Genomic DNA, 23,336 nt, shown 5'->3' with positions numbered 1-23,336 from the left:
GAATATTATTGGAATTTTTCTAGAAATTTCTCCAAGGGTTTGTCAAGGAGTTCCTCTAAAGTTTTCTTCAAAAGATGCATTTCCAGAAAAAGAATTGACAGATCATCAGAGATTATTTTGGAGATTCATTCAACAATTCCCTTATAAAACCAGATTTTGTTGTTCAGGAACTCTTTCAGGAATAATTGTTGGAATTCAGAGTTTTCTTCAGGTCTTATTCCCTCAAGATATTCCTTTGGGGATTGCTTAGAGTTTATTCAGACCTTACTTCAGGAATGCTTTTATATTTTTCCGGGGATGCTTCAGAAAGAGAGAAAGATTTCGATGATTCTCTCAGTACACACTTCCTGCATTTTTTTGAAGATTTCTCTTTCTTGCTGATGATGTCCGGCCATTTGGCCGAATGCCGTTCGGCCTAATTTCGTTTAGTCGAACGCCATTTGGCCGAAACCATCTGGCCAAATGGGTCGTTTGGCCGAGTGCCGTTTTGCCGAATTATTATCAAAAGGATGCAGAGGATTTTTTTGCCATTCTAGCTGCCAATATAATCACCAGAAACATTACCTCCTTTCGATCATAGGCTTTCCTCTCTAGTTTTACCATTCAGGGATGAGTTGGTACTGAAATTGCCAATATTTTATTAGAGATTTCTTCTTCTATTAACGATAGGCTGTTCTTACGGGTAACATTGACATGGCATGATAGCTTGAGTTCCCCTTTAATTTTTCGACCAAATTATCCTTTCGGCGTTCGGCTTCACGGCATTCGGTCGAACGACCCGGAACCTTTCCACGTATTCTTTCAAGAATTATTCTCAAAAACATTTATTTTTTAGAACTGTATTCAAAAGTTCTCTATTTTTTTTTCGTGATGTTTTCTGTTTCTGCAGGATTTTTTTTAGAGTTTTCTCATTCAAGAATTTTTCTTCAGAGGTTTTTATGTAATTATTTCTGAAGAAATTTAATAAGAAATTCTTCAATGATATCCTCTGGAATTTTTTTAAGGATTCCTTCAGAAATTCTTATTTACGGATAAATTCCACGGACTCCAGAAATATGTTTAGCAATTTTTCCTTGAAATTACTTTTATAGTTTCTCATGATTTTTTTTCTAGAAATTAAAGAGGAATTTTGAGGAGTTTCTTCAGGTACTCTCCCAGAATTTTTTGTCGAGAAATCAATACAGAAAACTCAAAGGTTTTTTTACTCTGAATTTCTAAACATATAATAAGGAGTTTTTTTTTAGAATCATCCTGCGGTTTCTTTAGAATTTCCATCAGAGATTCTTCCAAGAATTCTTTCATGAATTTTTGTACAATTTCTGGAAGAACTTCTGAAAAAAAATCCTCAAGGAATACATAGAAGTTTTTTTTACGCGGTTTTTTACCGCGTTGTTTCAAAACTTCAGTGTATCTGAAACAATTCCTACGTTGATATTTGAAGGAACTCCAGAAGATATTTCTGACGGAGCCATAAAAGAAAATTGTGTAGGAATCCCAGAAAGAATTCCTTGAAGAAATTTTTCAATGAATTTCTGAAAATCCCTTTGGAAGAACTGTTCAGGAAACCGCGCACCGCAACACCTGAAGAAATCTCTTAAACTCTGAAGAAATCTCTGAAGATATTTTAAAAGGAATCCCTGACGGAATATCAGAAGAAATCCGAGCGCAAATTTCTAAAAGAATCTCTGAGAGATTTTTTGTTTTTGAAGAAATATCTAGTAAAAATTTCTATACAAATCTCAGAAAGTAATCTAAAAAAGATCCTGGGAAATTCTTGGAGAAAGGCTTGAATAAGCTTCAGTAAAGATTCCATGTCAAAAATGTTAAGATATTTATAAAGTAATTTATGTAGAAAATTCCTAAGAAACATTTCGGAATAAATTCCCCAAAGATTCCGCAGAGCAATTCTTAGAGGTATCCCTAAAGCATAAAGAAAATATTGGGAGTTACTTTTGTGGAAATACATGGAGAAATATCTGAACGCACCTAATTTTGAGTACCGTATTCGATAAATGTTTGACGGAATTAGAACAGTTAAAAACAGCAATATTGGATTATTTACCTTTTGCTCCCATTTTTGACAGTTGGGTTACTGAGCCTCAGTAAAATCAATTACCGAAAATACCGGAATCGTACTGCTTTCTATTTTCTTAAAAATAGTACCGAACAGACAATTTAGGATTGAGTGTGGAAAGAACCTCTGCATGAACTCCTGGAGGAATTTCTACAGGATTTGCTGGATGAACACCTGTAGTCGTTCCTGGACACATTCTTGCGTGAATTTTCAATGGAATTCTTAGAGCAAATCAGTGAACAAATATCTAGTAGACTTTCAGAGAAAACACCTGTACTAATGTCTGAATGAATCTCTGGATGATCTCCGAAGAAACCCCTAAAAAGTTTGTGACAGAATATTAAAAAAAATTGAGTCCCTGTAAAAATTGGATAAATTTTCAAAGGGTTTCCCAAAAGAATCCTCAAAAAGAATTTCCGAAGTAATCTTTCGCAGAGTTTCAGGAGCAATCCATAGAAATTTACATTAAAAAAAAATCCCGGATATGTTTCTGGTGAAATTCTCAAGGAAATTTCAGAATGAAACCTTCTGGAAAAATCCATGCAGTAATTTTGAAAGCAATCCTTTTTTTAAGGAATCTCTGGTGGAATTTCTGAAGAAAACTGTTGAAGAATTCCTAAAAGAGTTTAAGGAAGATTTTCAAAAGGAATTCATGGAAAAATTTGTGAAAAAATTCTAAACTTTTGATTTTCCAAAGAAATTGCTGAAAACATTCCTGAAGAAATCCTAGGAGGATTTTCTGAAAGAATTGTTGTACGGAATTTTCAAAAAAATTATGGAGGAATTTCTGAGGAAATCCATGGTAGCTTTTCTAGATGAGTTCTTGGAGAAATTTTTGGAGGATCCTCTAAAGATAATCTAGAGCAACTTTTGACGAAATGCATGGCAGATTTTCTTAACAAACTTTTGAATTGAATCCGTAGAAGTCTTTCTGAATGGACTTTATTTGAATATTTCCTAAAGAAATCAACAGGGGATAGACAAAATGATCGGGACAGGCAGAATTTTCCCTTTTCAAAAAAAAATTTCAAATAGCTGTAACTTTTCGATAAATGCATCAAATATTCTCAAATTTTCACTGTAAGCTGATCAACTAGTTGCGTAACAGTGGATAAAATTTGGAAAAGATCGGACTATGCTGCACAAAGTAACAAAGATTCTAGAAAAAGGCATAATTATCCGATAGCCAACTTTGAGCTGTTATAGGGTATGTGTGCCATCAGTAATCTCATGCTCCCATTTTCATCCTATTCGAAAACAAGCGATTACGGCACCGATTGACTCCGTTCTTTTTGTTTTCGTGGGTGCTCACTTCTAACAAAAAATACAAAAATAAGAAACAAAACAAACAGCGCTTCAATCCTTTGTTTTTCGTGGGATGAAAATGCGAGCCACATGCTTAATAAGGGAACCAATACCCTATCTCCGGATTCTACGGGGGTGGAAGCTCAGGTAAAATATTATCTCCTGGGCGCCCATTTAAAACACCACCCCCGGCGAAGACTGGCGCTCGAGCCTAGCTATTTAGCACTGTAGTTGGAGGAAATGCCAATGCAGAACCCGTAGCTTCCGGGAAGGTAAGCCCAGCTCCCTGGGTTAGTGGGTTGGTGTCAGGCCCTGCGAGCCAGCCTTAAAAAAGACTAGCACCGGAAAATCAACAAGAGAAGAATGCGAACCGATACCAATGGCGACGACCACAGCGACGAAAAGGGACTTGCGATTGGAAGCTCGGTACGTGGAACTGCAGATCTCTCAACTCCATCGGGAGCACCCGCATACTCGCCGATATACTGAAGGACCGCGGGTTCGGAATCGTAGCGCTGCAGGAGGTGTGTTGGACAGGATCTATGGTGCGAACGTTTAGAGGTAATCATACCATCTACCAGAGTTGCGGCAACACACGTCAGCTGGGAACAGCTTTTATAGTGATGGGCGACATGCAGAGGCGCGTGATCGGTTGGTGGCCGATCGACGAAAGAATGTGCAGGTTGAGGATCAAGGGCCGATTCTTCAACATCAACATAATAAACGTGCACAGCCCTCACTCCGGAAGCACTGATGATGACAAAGACGCATTTTACGCGCAGCTCGAACGCGAGTACGACAGCTGCCCAAACCACGACGTCAAGATCATCATAGGGGATCTAAACGCTCAGGTAGGCCAGGAGGAGGAATTCAGACCGACAATTGGAAAGTTCAGCGCCCACCAGCTGACGAACGAAAATGGCCTACGCCTCATCGATTTCGCCGCCTCCAAGAACATGGCCATTCGTAGCACCTTCTTCCAGCACAGCCTCCCGTATCGTTACACCTGGAGATCACCACAACAAACGGAATCGCAAATCGACCACGTTCTGATTGATGGACGGCACTTCTCCGACATTATCGACGTCAGGACCTATCGTGGCGCTAATATCGACTCTGATCACTACCTGGTGATGGTTAAACTGCGCCCAAAACTCTCCGTTATTAACAATGTACAGTACCGGCGGCCGCCCCGGTACGATCTAGAGCGACTGAAGCAACCGGATGTCGCCACCGCATACGCGCAGAATCTCGAGGCAGCGTTGCCGGACGAGGGTGTGCTCGATGTGGCCCCTCTAGAGGACTGCTGGAGTACAGTCAAAGCAGCCATCAACAACGCAGCCGAGAGCACTATCGGGTACGTAGAACGGAGTCGACGAAACGATTGGTTCGACGAGGAGTGCAGAGCGGTTCTGGAGGGGAAGGATGCAGCGCGGGCGGTAATGCTGCAGCATGGAACCCGACAGAATGTGGAGCGATACAGACAGAAGCGGAAGCAGCAGACCCGTCTCTTCCGGGAGAAAAAGCGCTGCCTGGAAGAAGCGGAGTGCGAGGAAATGGAACTGCTGTGCCGTTCACAGGAAACACAGAAGTTCTATCAGAAGCTCAACGCATCCCGCAAAGGCTACGTGCCGCAAGCCGAAATCTGCAGGGATAAGGATGGGAGCCTCCTGACGGACTAACGTGAGGTGATCGAAAGGTGGAAGCAGCACTTCGACGAGCACCTGAATGGCGAAGAGAATGTAGGCACGGAGGACCAAGGCAGCGGAGGAAATGACTATGTTGGTGCAGCAGAGGACGGGAACGAACCAACTCCCACGCTGAGGGAAGTTAAGGATGCCATCCACCAGCTCAAAAACAACAAAGCGGCTGGTAAGGACGGTATCGCAGCAGAACTCATCAAGATGGGCCCGGAAAAGTTGGCCACCTGTCTGCACCAGTTAGTAGTCAAGATCTGGGAAACCGAACAGCTACCGGAGGAGTGGAAGGAAGGGATAATCAGTCCGATCCACAAGAAAGGCGACAAGTTAATGTGTGAGAACTTTCGAGCGATCACCATTTTGAACGCCGCCTACAAAGTGCTATCCCAGATCATCTTCCGTCGCCTCTCACCTAAAGTAAATGAGTTCGTGGGAAGTTACCAAGCCGGTTTCATCGACGGCCGGTCGACAACGGACCAGATCTTCACCGTACGGCAAATCCTCCAGAAATGCCGTGAATACCAGGTCCCAACGCATCACCTGTTCATCGACTTCAAAGCGGCATACGACAGTATCGACCGCACAGAGCTATGGAAAATTATGGACGAGAACAGATTTCCCGGGAAGCTGACTAGACTGATAAGAGCAACGATGGACGGTGTGCAGAACAGCGTAAGGATTTCGGGTGAACTATCCAGTTCATTTGAATCTCGACGGGGACTACGACAAGGTGATGGACTTTCCTGCCTACTATTCAACATTGCCCTGGAAGGTGTTATGCGACGAGCCGGGCTCAACAGCCGGGGTACGATCTTCACGAAATCCAGCCAATTTGTCTGTTTTGCGGATGACATGGATATTATTGCTAGAACATTTGGAACGGTGGCAGAACAGTACACCCGCCTGAAACGTGAAGCAGCAAAGGTCGGACTGGTGGTGAATGCGGCTAAGACAAAGTACATGCTGGTAGGTGGGACTGAGCGAGACAGGACAAGCCTTGGCAGCAATGTTACGATAGACGGGGATACTTTCGAGGTGGTAGAAGAATTCGTCTACCTCGGTTCCTTGCTAACGGCTGACAATAACGTGAGCCGTGAAATACGAAGGCGCATCATCAGTGGAAGTCGTGCCTACTATGGGCTCCAGAAGAAACTGCGGTCAAAAAAGATTCACCCCCGCACCAAATGTACCATGTACAAGACGTTAATAAGACCGGTGGTTCTCTACGGACACGAGACATGGACGATGCTCGAGGAGGACCAGCAAGCACTCGGAGTTTTCGAGCGACGGGTGCTAAGGACGATCTTCGGCGGCGTGCAGGAGAACGGTGTGTGGCGGAGAAGGATGAACCACGAGCTCGCTGCACTTTACGGCAAACCCAGCATCCGGCCAAAGCCGGAAGGATACAATGGGCAGGGCATGTTGCAAGAATGCCGGACAACAACCCTGCAAAGTTGGTGTTTGCTAACCATCCGGTTGGTACAAGAAGGCGTGGAGCGCAGAGAGCACGATGGGCGGACCAGGTGGAGCGTGATCTGGCGAGTGTTGGGCGTGACCGACGTTGGAGAGCTGCAGCTGCAAATCGAGTATTATGGCGGCAAATTGTTGATTCAGTATTATCATGAATTTGATGTTAACTAAGTAAATGAAATGAAATCTCCGGATTCAATGAACCGAATGCAATGAAATTTTGATCATTAATGACTTGTATAATGAGCTTTGAAAAAAAATAGACGTAAAATTCTTAACACGCAAGAAAATTATAATGATTAGATTATTTTTCTAAAAAAAAAAACAAATTTTCTTAAATTTCAACATCGTTTCAAAATTCAAGATGCTAATCATAGTTCATCTAATTTCCCTCTAATTGTCTTGAATACAGATACGTTTTGAAAGAAAATAACAACATAGCCGGAAATTCATAGTAAAAGTAATGAGATGCAAATTAAAAATAGACCAATTTACTAAAACATCATTAAAATAACGAAATCGCTTTAACTTTTTCTCTTGGTAATAATTTCAAATTGAGTAAAACTTTTTCAGAGCTCATTATAGAAGTCATTAATGGACAAAATTTCATTGCATTCGGTTCATTGAATCCGGAGATTTAACATCTCAAAGTTGGCTATCGGATAATTATGCCTTTTTCTAGAATCTTTATAACTTCGTGCAGAATAGTCCGATCTTTTCCAAATTTTGTCCACTGTTGCACAACTAGTTGATAAACTTACAAAAGTTACAGCTGATTGGACATTTTTAGAAAAGTGAAAATTTTGCCTGTCTCGATTATTTTGTCAATCCCCTGTATGGAGCAATTGCTGAAGGAATCCAATGAAGGTTCTTTAATTAATTTGTGGGGTAATTTCTAAAAAAAACTTTGGAGAAAATTCCAAAGTAAAGAGAAGTGTCTGAAGATATCCATGAATTGTTTTCTAAATGCATCCGTCGATATTTTTTTTCAAATATTACAAGTTGCGCTCATCTCCAAATGTCTCTCGGACGAATCGGTCATCTGCCTGCAGAAAGCTTGGTTTGGAACACCAGGTGAAATGTAGTCTGGTGTGCGTTGAACGTGACAGATATTAAAGTGTGGAGAAGTGAAGAATTGAAAATATTTCCATGCTCTACCGGCATTCCATATTTCTCCAATATTTAATAGCTCTTCCAGCAATAGTTATATGTTTACCTTCCATTTCGCAAGCAAACGGCACGCTAAATGCTGTACAAACAAAATATTCACAGATTTGATTAACGACCACAGGTTGCGTTTGTTCGGTCGTACATAAACTTGCATTCCAATGGTCATCACACCACGCTGCGGGCAAAGGTGACGACCCGACAGCCGTTTATTAACGCCGACAACAACAACAACGACAGCTGTTACCGGCCCATTTCATATGTATTTCTAATCTCTGCCGTCGTTCTCACCTTACCTGTTTTGGCGAACCGCAAAACGCGCCCATATGCCCATGAGGTGAGTCGGTCCTACCGGCGCACAGTGGGAAAAATTGAACCCGAAACACGACTAAATTCATTTTCTCAGCTGGGTAACGGGTTCTGCCAACGGCTGAGACCATTTTCGCTTGGAAAAAGTGTGCTGAATCGATTGGTGGGGGTCTCATTGGCCGGCGGCCTCACCCTGGCCAGCTAGAGGGCCGGAATCAACCCGAGTTCCTTACGGAAAGCAAAATTATTATCATCCAAGAATATTTTCGCACCCGATATTTATTCGGAAGCCGCAAATCAGAAGTCAACCGCACTCTGGATAATATCAGTTGCATATTATGGTCCAATTGTGGTTCCGGAACAATCCGGGACAACCCGGAACATTAGGGTGGGGCTAATTTTTAAAAATCTCTCTGGGATATGATTTCCCAAATGGAAATCGATCTACTAGTCGAAATAAGTATCTATATATATAAAAATGAGTTTGAAGTTCCTTTGAGGCAACAAAACTCAAGAACGGATGAACCGATCAACATGACTTTTTCACGGTTCGGTTCGTATTCGTGGTGGCTGTGTTTATATGTACAAAAAGTTACGAAAATCAACTAGAAAAGTAACTATAAATAAGTAAATTGATATTGTACTGATTTTCCATGAGCAGGAAAGAAAATCAATACGACCGAAATGAAATCAATCTAGAGTGCGGTGCTAAATATTTTGAGCTCAACAGTTGCCAAACCCCCACAAAACGGCAAGACAAAGTTTGCCGGGCCAGCTAGTACTGTATAAAAATTAGTAATTTTGGTTGATCTTTAAGGGTGGCGCAAAGGATTTAAGTGATTTTTTTTTCTAGAGAAAATCTTTAAAAACATTTCAAGCTAAATTTTCAAAACATAATTTTTCTAGACTAAATCGGTGAATTTAGAACCTATTTGGGCTAAATTTGTGCTCAAAATTGCGATATCTCTATTGGTTTCTGAGATATTTGAAAAAAAATGTCGTATTTTGGTATTTTTTGGGTTAGATATCAAAATATGACATTTTTGTTTTCAAACATCTCGAAACCAATATAACGCAATTTAGAACACAACTTTGGCCCTACTGGGTTCTAGAATCACCAATTTAGTCTAGAAAAATTATGATTGAAAATTAAATTTGAAACGTATTTTGAAGGTTTGCAAAAATTTTACTTTACCTTCTGGGATGCTTGCAGAATTCTTTTGGAAAGCTTCTTGATTTTTTTATAGGATGTTTCCAGATTCGTTCCAGGAAGCTTTCAGAATCCTTCGAATGTGCTTTCAAAATCCAACATGGATGCTTCTAGATTCCTTTATAAGCTGCTATACAGAAGACTTACTCTAATAGATATTTACATTACATTCATACCCATATTAAAAGTATGGATGAAAATAGAGAGGCATTCAGCTGACAATGAATGTGGCGAAGCACGAATGAAAAAATGAGAATGTCAATTTTCATTTTGAATCTTCGAATTTTTTACTCTCTTGATAATACTAGCTAGTTTGGAGGTAAGATGTGGCCACTGATAATTCCGAGTTCCTCTGAATACCTATGCTATGTATATCTAAATAATGCTGCAGCTTAATAAATAATACAGAATTCACAATTAATTCAGGTTGAACAAAACTATATTGGTGGCCACTGAACGGCAATCCGGAATGCTTCCGGAATCCCTCAGGGATGCTTCCAGAATTCTTCTAGGTTGGGTCAAGAATCCTTCTGGGTTACTTCCAAAATACTTCTAGATGCTTCCATATTCCTTATAGGATGCTTCCAGAATCCTTTTGGGTTGCTTCCAGAATGCTTCTGGGATGCTTTCAGTTTTCCTTCAGGATGCTTCCCAAGTTCTTATGGGATACTTCCAGATTCCATCTGGGGTGCTTACAGATTCCTTTTGGAACATTTCCTAGATTTTCGGGAATATTACAAGAATCCTTCTGAGATGCTTCTAGAATCCATCAGGGATGCTTCCAGAATTGTTCCATGACACTTTCAGATTCCATCTCGGATGCTTCCAGAATTCTTCTGAGTTGCTTTCAGAATTCTTCTAGGTTGCTCCCAGAATCTCTATTGGATGCTTCAAGATTTCTTTTGAGACACTTCCCGAGTTTTTCTTGGATGTTACCAGATTCGTTCTGAGATGCTTGCAGATTTCTTCAGATATGGTACTAGAATCTACCAGGGATACTTACCTAATCCTTCAGGGATATTTCCTGAAACAATCTGGGATGCTTCCAGATTCTTACTTGATTGCTTTCTAATTCTTCGAGGTTGCTCGCAGAATCTTTCAGGGATGCTTTAAGATTTCTTTCGAGATGGTTCTCGAATTCTTCTAAAATGTTTCCAGAGTCCTTCCAAAATTCTTCTAGGATACTGCCAGATTTCTTCTGGCATGCTTTAATAATCCATCAAGGATGCTTCTAACATCCTTCTGGGATACTTCCAAAAAACTTCTACGCTGCTTCCAGATTTTTTTTTAAAGATGCTTCCCAAGTTCTTCAGAGATACTCTCAGATTCTGTCTGGCTTGTTTCCAATTTTTTTCAAACTAAAATTTCAATCATAATTTTTCTAGACTAAATCGGTGATTTTAGAACCCAGTAGGCCCAAAGTTGTGTTCAAAGTTGCGTTATATTGGTTTCGAGATGTTTGAAAAAAACAAATGTCATATTTTGATATCTAACCCAAAAAATACCAAAATACGACATTTTTTTTCAAATATCTCAGAAACCAATAGAGATATCGCAATTTTGAGCACAAATTTGGCCCAATTGGGTTTTAAATTCACCGATTTAGTCTAGAAAAATTATGTTTGAAAATTTAGTTTGAAATGTTTTTAAAAGATTTTCTCTAGAAAAAAAATCACTTAAATCCTTTGCGCCACCTCTAAAGATCAACCAAAATCACTCATTTTTGTACAGCTTACTTATTTCGACTAGTAGATCGATTTCCATTTGGGAAATCATATCCCAGAGAGATTTTTAAAAAATTAGCCCCACCCTAATGTTCCGGGTTGTCCCGGATTATTCCGGAACCACAATTGGACCATAATATGCAACTGATATTATCCAGAGTGCGGTTGACTTCTGATTTGCGGCTTCCGAATAAATATCGGGTGCGAAAATATTCTTGGATGATAATGATTTTGCTTTCCGTAAGGAACTCGGGTTGATTCCGGCCCTCTATCTGGCCAGGGTGAGGCCGCCGGCCAATGAGACCCCCACCAATCGATTCAGCACACTTTTTCCAAGCGAAAATGGTCTCAGCCGTTGGCAGAACCCGTTACCCAGCTGAGAAAATGAATTTAGTCGTGTTTCGGGTTCAATTTTTCCCACTGTGCGGCGTATGCCGAGGCCAACGACTATGTGTGTATTTATGCCGTGCCGTAATCCTCGGCCCGATTTATGAAGTGTTTATTCTCACCAATCTCCCCGAACCCATCAAATTTACTTCCGACCGGGGGGCCACAACCGGTGTCCCTTCCCTCATGTGGCCGGGGTTCTGCTAAACCGAACTAAGCGCCAAAAAGATAATTCCGAGATAATTAAGCTTAAAGTTCAACCACTCACAAATAAACAATAGCGAAAATTATTTGAAACTTTTCCGCACACATGTAACTTACAAGCCTTCATTAACCATCAGAAATTAAGAATAGATGTAAATTATATGGAATCATTGATATAATTACATTTTATTTCTTGGTACTTTTTCCTCAGTTCACTCTGGCTGATCAAAAACATTAGAAAATGGTTTATAGTTCAGTTTGGCTGAATGTGTTTTTTTGTTTCAGGTAAAACCAGTTGGACAGTGTAAAAAATCTCGATTTTCCATCGTCTATCAAGTTGAAATCGATATCACTCACAATCCTTTACAAGAATCAAAAAGGACGCGTATAGTATGGTAGCACGAAGGTCTCAAAATAGTTTGAAATATGAACGGCGGAAGCCCTCTCAGCTCAGCTTTTCCCACCCATACTTTTTCTTCATAAGCGGTGCATGTGGAGGCACAGAGCAAGAGTGATTATGTCAAACGATGTCCTTGCATACCCTGAGGTCCTGAGATGTGAATGTGGAGCAGTTTGTGTACTTCAAATTTATGCTGGTCGAAGAAAACCATGAAAATGTGCTGCCAAAGTGAACTAAGTACAAAAAAGTTTTCTAAAATTTGAAAGAGATTCGAACTTGGATCGTCTGAGTGATAACCAAGCTCGTTACCTCTAGGTCATTTTACCTAGCAGAAGGTCAGTCGTTAAGTCTGAATCAACTTTTAAACATTCTTCTCAAGTATGGTTTTCGTGAAAACGTCATTTTTCGATCAGCCAAAGTGAACCAACTGGTTGATTTTTTTCAAGCTTTATTATTCTAATTAGCCTTGTAGTTAAATGACGGCTCCTGGGGTAAATTATCGGTATGAGGTGTATCGACATAACGCATGTATTCAAAACCAGTTTATTTTTGTATTGTTGAGAATAAATTGATTTTTATATGCAGTGCATTTGGTTCGGTCTGGCTGAATATGATTTGGAAAAATGGCTATCAGCGCCATCGAAACATAATTGGATCCTCCAACACCCGTATTTTTAATTACGTGTTAAATTCTCTCACATATTGTTACTATGAGTCGGTTAGAAGTTAGAAATCTGACGGCGATGAGGAGAACTTGAAATGTTCATCAGCTGGACTAAAACTAAAATATTTCGCTGATTCTATCGAATGGTTTACAGTTCACTCTGGTTGGATGCAAAATGATGTTTTGTATGATCCGCCAAACAGAAATTTTGAATTTACTCTACGAAGAGCTGTCAGAATTACTGGATTTTTACATGGAAGGAAGATCATCATTTTCTTCACTTAATGGTTAAGAAAACCCAATTTTTCAAAAAATGGTCTTTGGTTCGGTTTAGCAGAACCCCGACCATGTGTATGTGGTGGCGGTAAACTTTTGCCATTCGACGTCATTCCCTGGGGCTTATTTCCTGTGCCGTTCTTCACAGACACATACAGGATTATAACAAAAGTCAACGTTTACGTAGCTCTTGTGCTACTTCTATGTAGGGGGTGACGGGGCAAAAGTTTGAACCTTGAAGTACGCCACGTTTTGCAATGCTATAAAACTAATCCTTATTTTGAGATAATTAATTTTGCTTTGCTTTGTTTTTAAACCTTTTCTTATTTTTGATTATTTAATGTTAAAAGCTTCTAGTTTTGGAAGCGACTTTTGGACTTCTCCTTTCTATTCAAGCTCAAAAGCTCTCACCCCAAATTCCCCTTTTGCTTACGGTCCTTTGTTTCAGATGATTCGGATCGTCCCTTACAGCAACTAGGCTTAATGCGGAAAGCACCCATAGGAGGTTAATTGACTCTAGTAGCGAGTGCCATCATTCTCTTCTGTTCACGGCGGTATGCATCGTATCCTCCGGGGAAGACAGTTACTTCCACAACCGGGAAACTCCTACATATCATATATGTAGGAGGACCGGCAGAGAGCGACTTCTAGAAGGCGTAGATGTCGTCGTCTCATTATACCGACTGGCTGGCCAGGAATCATTTTCCAGCGTAGGTACCCGGTCCGCTGCTCATTGCGTCACTATTGTCGTCGTCACACAAGGCGAGGACACATCATTCATTAGAAAACCTACTCTTGCTCGCTACAAGGATGACACGTTTGGGGTGTCAAAGAGGTTACATACATCTTCTTGAGCACCGAATGCTAGCTCTACATCCACCTTCTTCACGCAGACAATGTACATTTACTTTACACTTTTAAGCTACTTAAGGGCTCCCTTTTGGGCAAAGCAGATCGGTTTTGGGTGAACAGTTTGTGTCTTTTGGTTATTGGTTTTGGTTTTTGGAAATAGTAGTTCCGCACATTATATTTTATTTACTGTTCGCTGAAACCTAGCGGCCATCCACATTAAGTTCAGGTTTCCCAATTTGTCCTGCTTCTGTATAATAATATGATAAAAACCCAGATTAGTCCACCTAGTGGTAGTAGTACCTTTCTCGTCGAATATGTATTTACTCATGATCTTTTCATCGACTGAAGTCAAAGTGTTCCTGAAAGCAAAATTTGTTTTCTCAAAACCATCATCGATTTGGTAAACTTATTGAAGGCACATATTCTTGACAAGTTCCGAGTTCAAAAATATCAGACCTCTTAGTTGACTGCATGACCACTTTCACTATAACTAGAGGCAGATCACTTTTTTTATGTTGTTTATGCACAGCAAGTAAAATTCCCCATACTCAATTTCAACTACATTACAGAGCGCAAGGGTGCAACCAGTTGCTTCAAAATTTAACGCAGTTATTTACGACGCAAAAGAGGATTGAAAACACTTGGTTTGGAGTTGTTGCGATTGAATTTTAATTCGTCGAACCATCCTACTGTACAGTTAACCTCAGAAATCTGAAAAGATGTGATTTGATGATTAGTTTTGTCAAGATTTTGTTTCTTATATTGCACCGGTTTTGTTCACTTTCGTATTTCCGGCGAACCACCCAACGCTGGTCCTACAACACTAGCGGTAGTCACTATTGTGGTCTGAGCCTATTTTCTTGCAAACCGTTCATCAGGTTATCAAAAAAGCCTTGGTTTAATGTGTCGCATGGGTTTGGTTCACTTTTACATTTGGTTACTTCCGGTGGTACAACCGGAACTGGATTCGGAACACTGCCGGTTGTCTCAAACACGGTCTCAGACTATTTATTTTTTCATTTTGCTATCGAAAAAGCAGCTATTTGATATGCCACATGCACGGGTTTGGTCTATTTTTCAATTTGGCCACTTTCTGCAGGACACCTGGAACGAATTCTGGAACACTGCCGGTTGTTTTAAATTTTTACAATTGATTAATTACGGTGGGACACCCGGAGCAGTTCCCAAACACTGCCAGTTGACCAAAATGTGGTCTGAGACTATTTTCTTACTAACCGTTAATTAGTTTTTCCAAAAAGCCGTTATTTGATATGTCGCATGCATGGGTTTGGTCCTTTTTACATTTTACCAATTTCGGCGGAACACCCAGAACTGGTTCCGGAACACTGTCGATGCAAATATGATCTGAGACTGTTTTCCTTCATACCGTTCATCAGGTTATCGGAAAAGCCGTGGTTTGATGGGTCGCATGCATGGGTTTGGCATTTTCATATCTGACCCTATCCTGGGGTACCTGTCCGGAACACCTAAATGGCCATAACTCCGGAATGGCTGGACCGATCCGAACCATTTTCAATAGGAAACAATAGGACCAGATTCCCCGTCGAATGAACCATCGGCCATCAAAATCGGTTGAGATTTACTGCCAAAAAGTGACGTGAGTTTGTTTATACAAATACACACATACACACAATACTCTCTATACGAATATTTGTCTGGATAAATCGTGTAATTTCTTTCGGCACTCCTCGCGGAAATTTTACCCGATTCCTTCCGGTGTTCCTCTTGGGACTCCCCCAGAAGATCTTCACAGAATGTCTTTCAGAGTTGCTAAAGGAGTTATTCCTTGGGTTTCTACTATAGTTCCTCCAAGGGTTTCTGAAGGAGTTTTCACGAATTTACTGCAAGAGTTCCTCAAGAGATTTCTTCCATTTTCTTCCTGTGATATCTTCAAACCAAATTCGTTCTTCCTGCTCTCCTACAGGAATTTGTTAAACGTTTTCGCGAGGTTTATTTTGAAGTTTTACCTGAGATTTTTCTCGGAATATCTCCTGGATCTTCTCTTAGAAGATTTCTCCCGATGTTGGTCATGAGATGTCTATCAGAGTTTTTTCTTAATTTACCCTGGATTTTCTCCTAAGATTTTTTTTCCAGAGTGCCTTCTGGGATTTCCACAGGAGTTATTTCTGATATTTTTCATTGAATTCTTCTGTTGCATCCTTTCAGAGCCAGGCTGTTTCTTGTAGTTGTACCGGATTTCTTGCAGGGATCCACCTGAGAGTTTTTACAAATATTCTGTGCATTATTCCCAAAATTCTTCCCGGAATCTTTACCAGAAAATGTCCAGAGATTCTGGATATTTCTTTAGGGATTTCTCCCAAAGTAATAGCAGGGATTCTTCTTCGTGTTTTCCTCAGAATGTCTCCTGAGATAACTTATGAAATACCTTATAGGAAATTCATGGAGAAATATTTGAGGGAATTCAAATAAAATCTTGCGAGAAACTGCGCAAAGTGTTATTGAAGAAATCTCGACAGGAACTTCAGGAAAAACCTGATAAAAAAATGAGACATCTCGAAAAAAGTTTTAGGTAATAGTAATCCCGAGAAGAAATATTAAGGACATCCAAGGAGGAATTCTGAAAACCTCATGAAATCCTGAAAGCAGCTGCGGACGAATATCGGAAAACAATCGGTAAAAATCCAATAGTTTATGGATAGTTGTCCCGGAAAACCACTAAAAAAGACATGGACACTGGCTTCAGCCGGCGGCTGTACTGATTGAACGGAACTTAACACGGAGTGGCTACGGATAAGAAGCTATTCTCGTGAAAAATTTCATCGCTCGGAGCGGGAATCGAACCCTCATCCACCCGAACTCTAACCGCATGGCTACGAGGTTCAACCAATGACATTCTTGAAGAAACTTTGAATAGTTTCGGATGGATCTTCAGGAGGAATCCAGTGAGAATCTCTAGAAGTATATCGGAAAATCTTTGCAAGAAATATCGGGACGTACTCAAACAGATATTTCGTGTGAAAGAATCCTGCGGAAAGCCAGGAAGAAACTTTGGAAGTTATTCCAGGAATTATGCTCAGAAATCTTGAAAAAATTTTTGAAGAGTAGGGGAACTTTCATATTTTCGGCAGTTTTGTTCTCTTCGCCATGGTTTTTTTTAAACCTATTGAACTCAGAGTTGGCATCAAATCCTTCCAAACCAAGCTGAATATGATCAAGTTTCAGGCAATTTGGCCGGCATAAATCGCTCATGACGAAGAGAACAAACCTGCCGATGATACCCTAAGTCACCCTTTATAATTTTTAGAAAATTTGAGTTATTTTTTGAATTACAAACTTTCAAAATTTCATCTGGAAAAACCTGGAAAACTCAGGGAATTTTATTTTGTGTTTTCAGTAGACACCCTGATTGATTCCGGATATAAAACAGCTCAAAGTAAGATATCGGATAATTACCTAATTTTCTGGAATCTTTCAAATATCATAAGTCTCAATTTGGACCATTGATAAACAACTAGTATACCAAGTTACGGAAAAATCTTGAGATTTTTTTGGTGCACTTTTCGAAAAGGTACAGCTAGTTGACCATTTTTGGAAAAGTGAAAGTTTTTCTGTCTCGATCATTTTGTCTATCCCCTGTATCTTAAGGAGTTTTTTTCCATGAGATAACTTCAAATAATGCTTCAGAAATTCAGAAGGTATCATCACCAGAAGGACCACGCACAGAAGAGGCGACACGGGAGGGATTTTTCATTATTTCAACAGAACCACATAAGCAATTCCTGAAAAATGTCTGTAGGATTTTCTTAAGGAATTCTTTGAAGTTTCATTGGAAGAATTTTCTAAGAAATTATTAACGGAGTTTAAAAAAAAACATTGAAAAAACTTTAAAACAAATCCGTTGCTGAAATTCTTGAGAAAATCTTTAAAAATTTTGAAGGAGTCTCTGGAGATTGTTTCGAAGGAATCCTTGAAGAAATTCCAGAAGGAATCCGAGTAGGATCTGAAAAAACCTTTCAAGAAATTTCTGAAGAAATATTAACTTGAATTGCTGTTAAATAACAGCCCAGCCAGCAATTTGGCTGCTATATCGAAATTACAACTGAAACTGTCACACATATATAGCACCAAAGAAATCGTATTCAATGCACGAAACAGGCAAATACATACTAAAGTGGAGGCCATATCGAAACATATATACGATTACTGCGATTTCATCCAACATAATTTACGATTTCTCGAAAAATTTCTACGATTTCGCCGATTTCATCCGTCTAGATATACGATTATGCATGATCTTATTACGATTGAGAGTACCGATATACGACTCAAGATTTTCAAATTAAAAAAAAACAATTGGTGTTCAGTGGGAATCGAACTTAGGTCCTTTGATTGAGAGCTGCGCGTTATCTCTATTGGCCATATTGCCAAGTTGAAAATAGAGAGTTCAAAGTGTATGGCATGAAACGAATAAGGATTAGCATGATACGGTGCGTGACTTGTGGTGGGAGCGTTGTTGTTGTGCATTGAGTGGCACCAAAAGTGGTGCCGTGCAAGAGGCCCGGAATTCGCATCGTTGTTGGAATCTACACATCACTTATTGTAAGTCATTTGCTAGTACGAAAACCTATATAGGGGAAATTTCCTATTCTCGGCCGTTTTGTTCTCTTCGTCTTTGGGGGTTTTTTGAAACCTATTGAACTCAGAGTTGGTCTCACATCCTTCCCAACTAAGCTGAATTATATGGCCAAGTTTCAGGCAATTTGGCTGACAAAAACCCCCCATGACGAAGAGAACAAACCTGCCGATAATACCCATTGTCACCCTATTTGGTTGAAATTATTGCTACCATGGTTGGAATGTGTCAACAATAACAAAAATACAAATTTGTGATAAATACCATTTTTTTTCTTTTTCTCCACCATACAAATATGTAAACAAAACCATTTACGATTTCCGAGATTAAAATTCGACTATAAAAAGTGCAGTAACAATCATATGCGACTCCAAAAATGAATATACGATTTCTACGATTTCATTCACTTCGTATACGACGCAAGTGTGACGCAAACGATCAATATACAGCATTGCTATAGTTGTATACGATTTCACCGATTTTCATCATACCTTTAGGTAGCAAGCTCGATTTAGCAGATTCATATACGATGTGAAGCGACGAATTCCACGATTCAAAGAAATTATATATACGATGCTAGCGATCTTGCTGCTTGACACTAAGAATGTATGTTTTTTTCACGATTATATCCGATTCTGTGCGATCCTACCGATAGCATCTCGCACCTTTTATGATCGGAGACGACTATATGAAACAAAATCGCAACTGAAATTTAGTTTGACATGAAATGCGATTTTACGCAATCATTGTCAACAAATATACATATTATTATACAATTCTGATTCAATATATGAAAATATACGATTTTTTCCACACAATGATTTACGATATGTGGTTGGCTGGGAGAAAGCCTCATTATATGAATCTCTAGAAGAAGATCTGATGAAATTCCAGAGAAATTCTTGAAAGAATCCAAGGAGAATTTTTTGAAGGACTTCTTGGTCAAACAGCTGGAAAAGCTCCTCGAGTGACCCTCTGTAGAATTTCGTGTAAATATTCTGAAGAGTTTTTAGAAGTATTCCAGGAGAAATACTCTTGAGCTTTTTCAAAAGGAATTCCTGTAAAATTTCCTAGGAAACATTTATGAATAAATTCCTTAAAGCATCCGTGAAGAAATTCATGGAGTTATCCTTGCAGGCAATGTCGAATCAATTTCTATCAAAGTATACAGAGCAATAACTTAGAGGAAATCCTGAAGGAAGCACTGCATGAGCTCCAGTAGATATCTCTGCAAGAATCTCTGAAGGGTATCCAGGAGGATTTTCTGGACAAATCTCCAAAATAAATTCTTTGACACATACCTGTGGACATTTTCAATGGTATCCTCAATGGTATTCCTGACTTATCTCTGATGAACTTTTTGAAGAAATACATGTAAGAATTCCTGAAAGAATCTCTCGAAGATTTTTTGAAGAATCCACTGGAAGAATTTTATGAAAAAATCTTTGAAAAGATGTGAAGAAAATTAGTAGAAATTTTTGGAATCTGTGGAGAAATTTCCGAAAAAAATTCTAATCCGAAAAAAATCCTAAAGTAATACCTGAAGAAGTTTCAGAAAAAACATGGAAATTTACCAAAAAAAGGAATTTTGGAGAAATTTCTCCAGAAATTCTGGAGAAAGCCCCGGAGAAATTTTTCAAAGAATCACTGGAAGAATTTTTGATGAATGTGCCAGTGGTTTCTAAAACTTTCGTAGATTATCTGTCCAAATTACGAAAGGAATTTTTGAAAGAACACGTAGAGCAATTCTGGAAGTAATTCCAAGAAAACTCATTAAAGGCAATCTTGAAAAATTTTAGGAGGAATCTTGTTAAGAATTTTTGACGAAATTTCCTGGGAAATATCTCAAAACTGATTACGATTAATCACCGCGGAATCTTATTGATTTCGAAAAGAGCCAATCCACTGAAATCAAAAGAAAAAAAATATCTCAAAAGTTCCTGGAAGAATTTATGGGAATACTTTCGAGAATTTCTGAAGGAGTATGGAAGATTTTCGTGATAAATTATTTCAAAACTTTTTGGATGAAAAATAAACTTTTGAATTCTTGAATGAATTTTAGAAAGCATTTCTTAAGACATCCGTGAGAGTGTTGCTCGAATAATTTGTGAAGAATTTTCTGGTGAATCCTCTACTTTGTACTATTCAAATTCTAGAGGAATTTCTGAATCAATCAAGATGTTTTATAAGAACTTTGAAAAGAAATCTGTAGAAAAATTCCTGATAATCTCTAAAAACACTTAAAAAAAAAATCAAAAGAAAATCATGAATACCTATATCTGTGTTCTCTAGAAGAAATCCTGAAGAAATCTCACAGAAATCTTTAAACTCATTTCTGGTAGAATTTCTTAAAAATTCCCCTGGAAGAATTCCCAAAGGAATTTTTCAACAGTCCATAGAGGCAATTTTAAGTATATTCATGGGAATTCTCCGATGAATTTCTGGATTAATCTCCCAAGGATTTCTAAACCAATCCATGAAGGAATTTGTGAAGCAATCAATGTAAGATTTCCTAAAATATTTTTTGAGAATCTGGAATCAAGTATCTCTAGAAACCTCTTTTGGGATACGAGTCCTTCAGAAATTCCTGGTGGAACTGTTTAAATTTTCATCGGATTTTTCAAAAAATTCCTTCGGTGATTCTTGCTGGAATTCCTTCAGAGATTTTATCCAGGGATTCCTCGAGAAATTCCCAGTTGGACTCCTCCAGGAGCTTGGATTGGTCGCCCTCTGGGAATTATTGCTGGAATACCTCAAGCAACTCTTGCTGCGGTTCTTCCAGCAATTTCTCCTAGTACTCCTCAAGAAATTGTAACTGTGGTACTGTCAGGAATTTTAATAGAAATTCCTCTAGAGATTTTTTTTCTATCTGTATTAACGAGATTTTAAGCCCTAGTTCATCTCGGGACCCACGCTTTACTTCCCTTTCCGAAGGAAGAACTCACATTTTGTGAGTTTGTCGGGAATGGGATTCGATCCCAGGTCCTCGGCGTGATAGTCAAGTGTTCTAACCATCACACCAGGTCCGCTCCACTCCTCTAGAGATTTAATCTAGCATTCTTGCAGGAATTCTTCCGGGCAATCGTCCTGTAATTTTTTTCCACGGATTTCTTCAAGGATTCATCCAGAACTTCCTCCTGAGATTTCATCCAGGGGTTCTTCCAGAAATTCCTCACGGGATTTCTTCAGGAATTCCTATTGGCCATTCCTCATGAATTCCAGCTGGGATTCCTCAAGCATTTCCTAGACTCATCCAGAGTTTCAAAATGTGGTATTTCCAGAAATACATCTAGGGATTTCTCCTGGCATACTTATTGCAGCAATACTTTTGGGAAATCTTCCTGAGATTACTCCAGAAATGTATCCATGTGATTCAATTCCGTGCACAAGGGGGGGGGGGGGGGGGGGGGTGGTGTTGGTGGTTAAACCCTCCCCATTACCGGTGCTCCATACACTAGGCGCCCCTCCGCCTTTTGCCGAAATTGGGAAAAACCCCTCCCTTGGCGCCACTTCTGTGCACGGGCCTGCTGTGATTCCTCTAGCGATTCCTCCTAAGAGAACTGCAGGTATTTCTCCAGGTATACATTCAGACGGGACATTGTTAAACATATTGGGCTAGAATTAAGATGATTGTTGTTTCGTCACTTTTAGACTCCTAAACCATACAATATGGGTATGTTTGATACAGGAAAAGAGTCCAAATCCAGAAATAGTGATCAGAAAATCCAATATGGCGGATGAAAATTCTAGATCATTAACCAAATTCGAGACGGCGGCTGTTGTATAGAGGTTTTAGCTCTAGCCATAAAATATGAGCATATTTCGATTGTTTCATGAATGTAATGGATTTAGACATTGGCTATGAATTATGAAAAGGTTACAACAAATGAATTAAACATGAAAGATTAGTGTATGTAAGAGAAAATTATTTTCAAAAAACTTGAAAATGACAACGAAACCTTATTCTCTTATCATTGTTTCTTTACAGATCGGCATTAGGCGATGGAGTATAGTAGAAATGTTGTAAACATGCGAGTGATGCTGTTTTGTGCTATTTATTTCAACTCAGGTGAGTACCGATTGTTCAAATATGAACCAAAACGACTGCATATGGCTCGAGCAAAGTGGTTTTTGTAGGAAGATAAATGATTCAAACATGAAAACAATAGGATTTATTTCGTTATGCTTGAAATATGTAATAATCATTCTACCATCCTAGGATGTGTAAAGCAAGGCGTAGTAAATGCTCAGCGAGGATGTCCTATTAGGGCATCCTATTAGGGTTAAGCATTTAATAAAATAAAATATACAAGGTAAAGTAGTGGGACCATCTCGGAAGGGCTTCCATTTTGGGCACATTTCCGCTATACATACATACATACATACATTTATTTGTTCAACATCATTAAGACAAGACATAATCAACAATAGTACGCCACAATACTCGGTTTGTGGCTGCCGCTCTCCATCCTCGGTCGCGCCAAATGCTCGCCAGGTCACGCTCCACCTGGTCCGCCCATCGTGCTCTCTGCGCTCCACGCCTTCTTGTGCCAACCGGATCCGTTGCAAACACCAGCTTTGCAGGGTTGTTGTCCGGCATTCTTGCAACATGCCCTGCCCACCGTATTCTTCCGGCTTTGGCCACCTTCTGGATGCTGGATGCTTAGCACGCGTCGCTCGAAAACTCCGAGTGCTTGTAGGTCCTCCTCGAGCATGGTCCATGTCTCGTGCCCGTAGAGGATCACCGGTCTTATTAGCGTTTTGTACATTTCCGCTATAACTAATAAGTCAATTTCGCAATTCAAGTCAATTAGTTTGAAATTGAATGAGTTATAACGGAAAGGTGATCGAATTACCAGAAACTATTCAAATAGTTCTGCAGCCCATTGCGAGGTTTTAAACATTAATCTATCATTGTTGTCTAGAATTGCTGTACACTTTTTTTTTTTTATCTTTATTATCGAGATTTTCAGCCTATG

At 39.5% G+C, this 23,336-nt stretch overlaps 1 protein-coding gene across 3 annotated transcripts in view; it reads left to right on the top strand.

Annotated features, from left to right (window-relative positions):
• LOC115254967 (zwei Ig domain protein zig-8-like) overlaps positions 1 to 23,336 on the top strand; it is a 188,041-nt gene that overhangs the window by 73,897 nt on the left and 90,808 nt on the right. For all 3 annotated transcript variants that reach the window (XM_062850074.1, XM_062850073.1, XM_029852656.2), the window contains one exon: positions 22,346 to 22,426. In XM_062850074.1, the coding sequence (XP_062706058.1) occupies positions 22,360 to 22,426 (67 nt within the window). In that variant the 5' untranslated portion in view covers positions 22,346 to 22,359. The remainder of the gene's footprint in view (positions 1 to 22,345; positions 22,427 to 23,336) is intronic.

Source organism: Aedes albopictus, chromosome 2 (assembly GCF_035046485.1).
Source record: "Aedes albopictus strain Foshan chromosome 2, AalbF5, whole genome shotgun sequence".
Taxonomy (NCBI): domain Eukaryota; kingdom Metazoa; phylum Arthropoda; class Insecta; order Diptera; family Culicidae; genus Aedes; species Aedes albopictus.
Note: the sequence above shows the minus strand (reverse complement) of the source record. Positions and strands in the feature narration are given on the sequence as shown.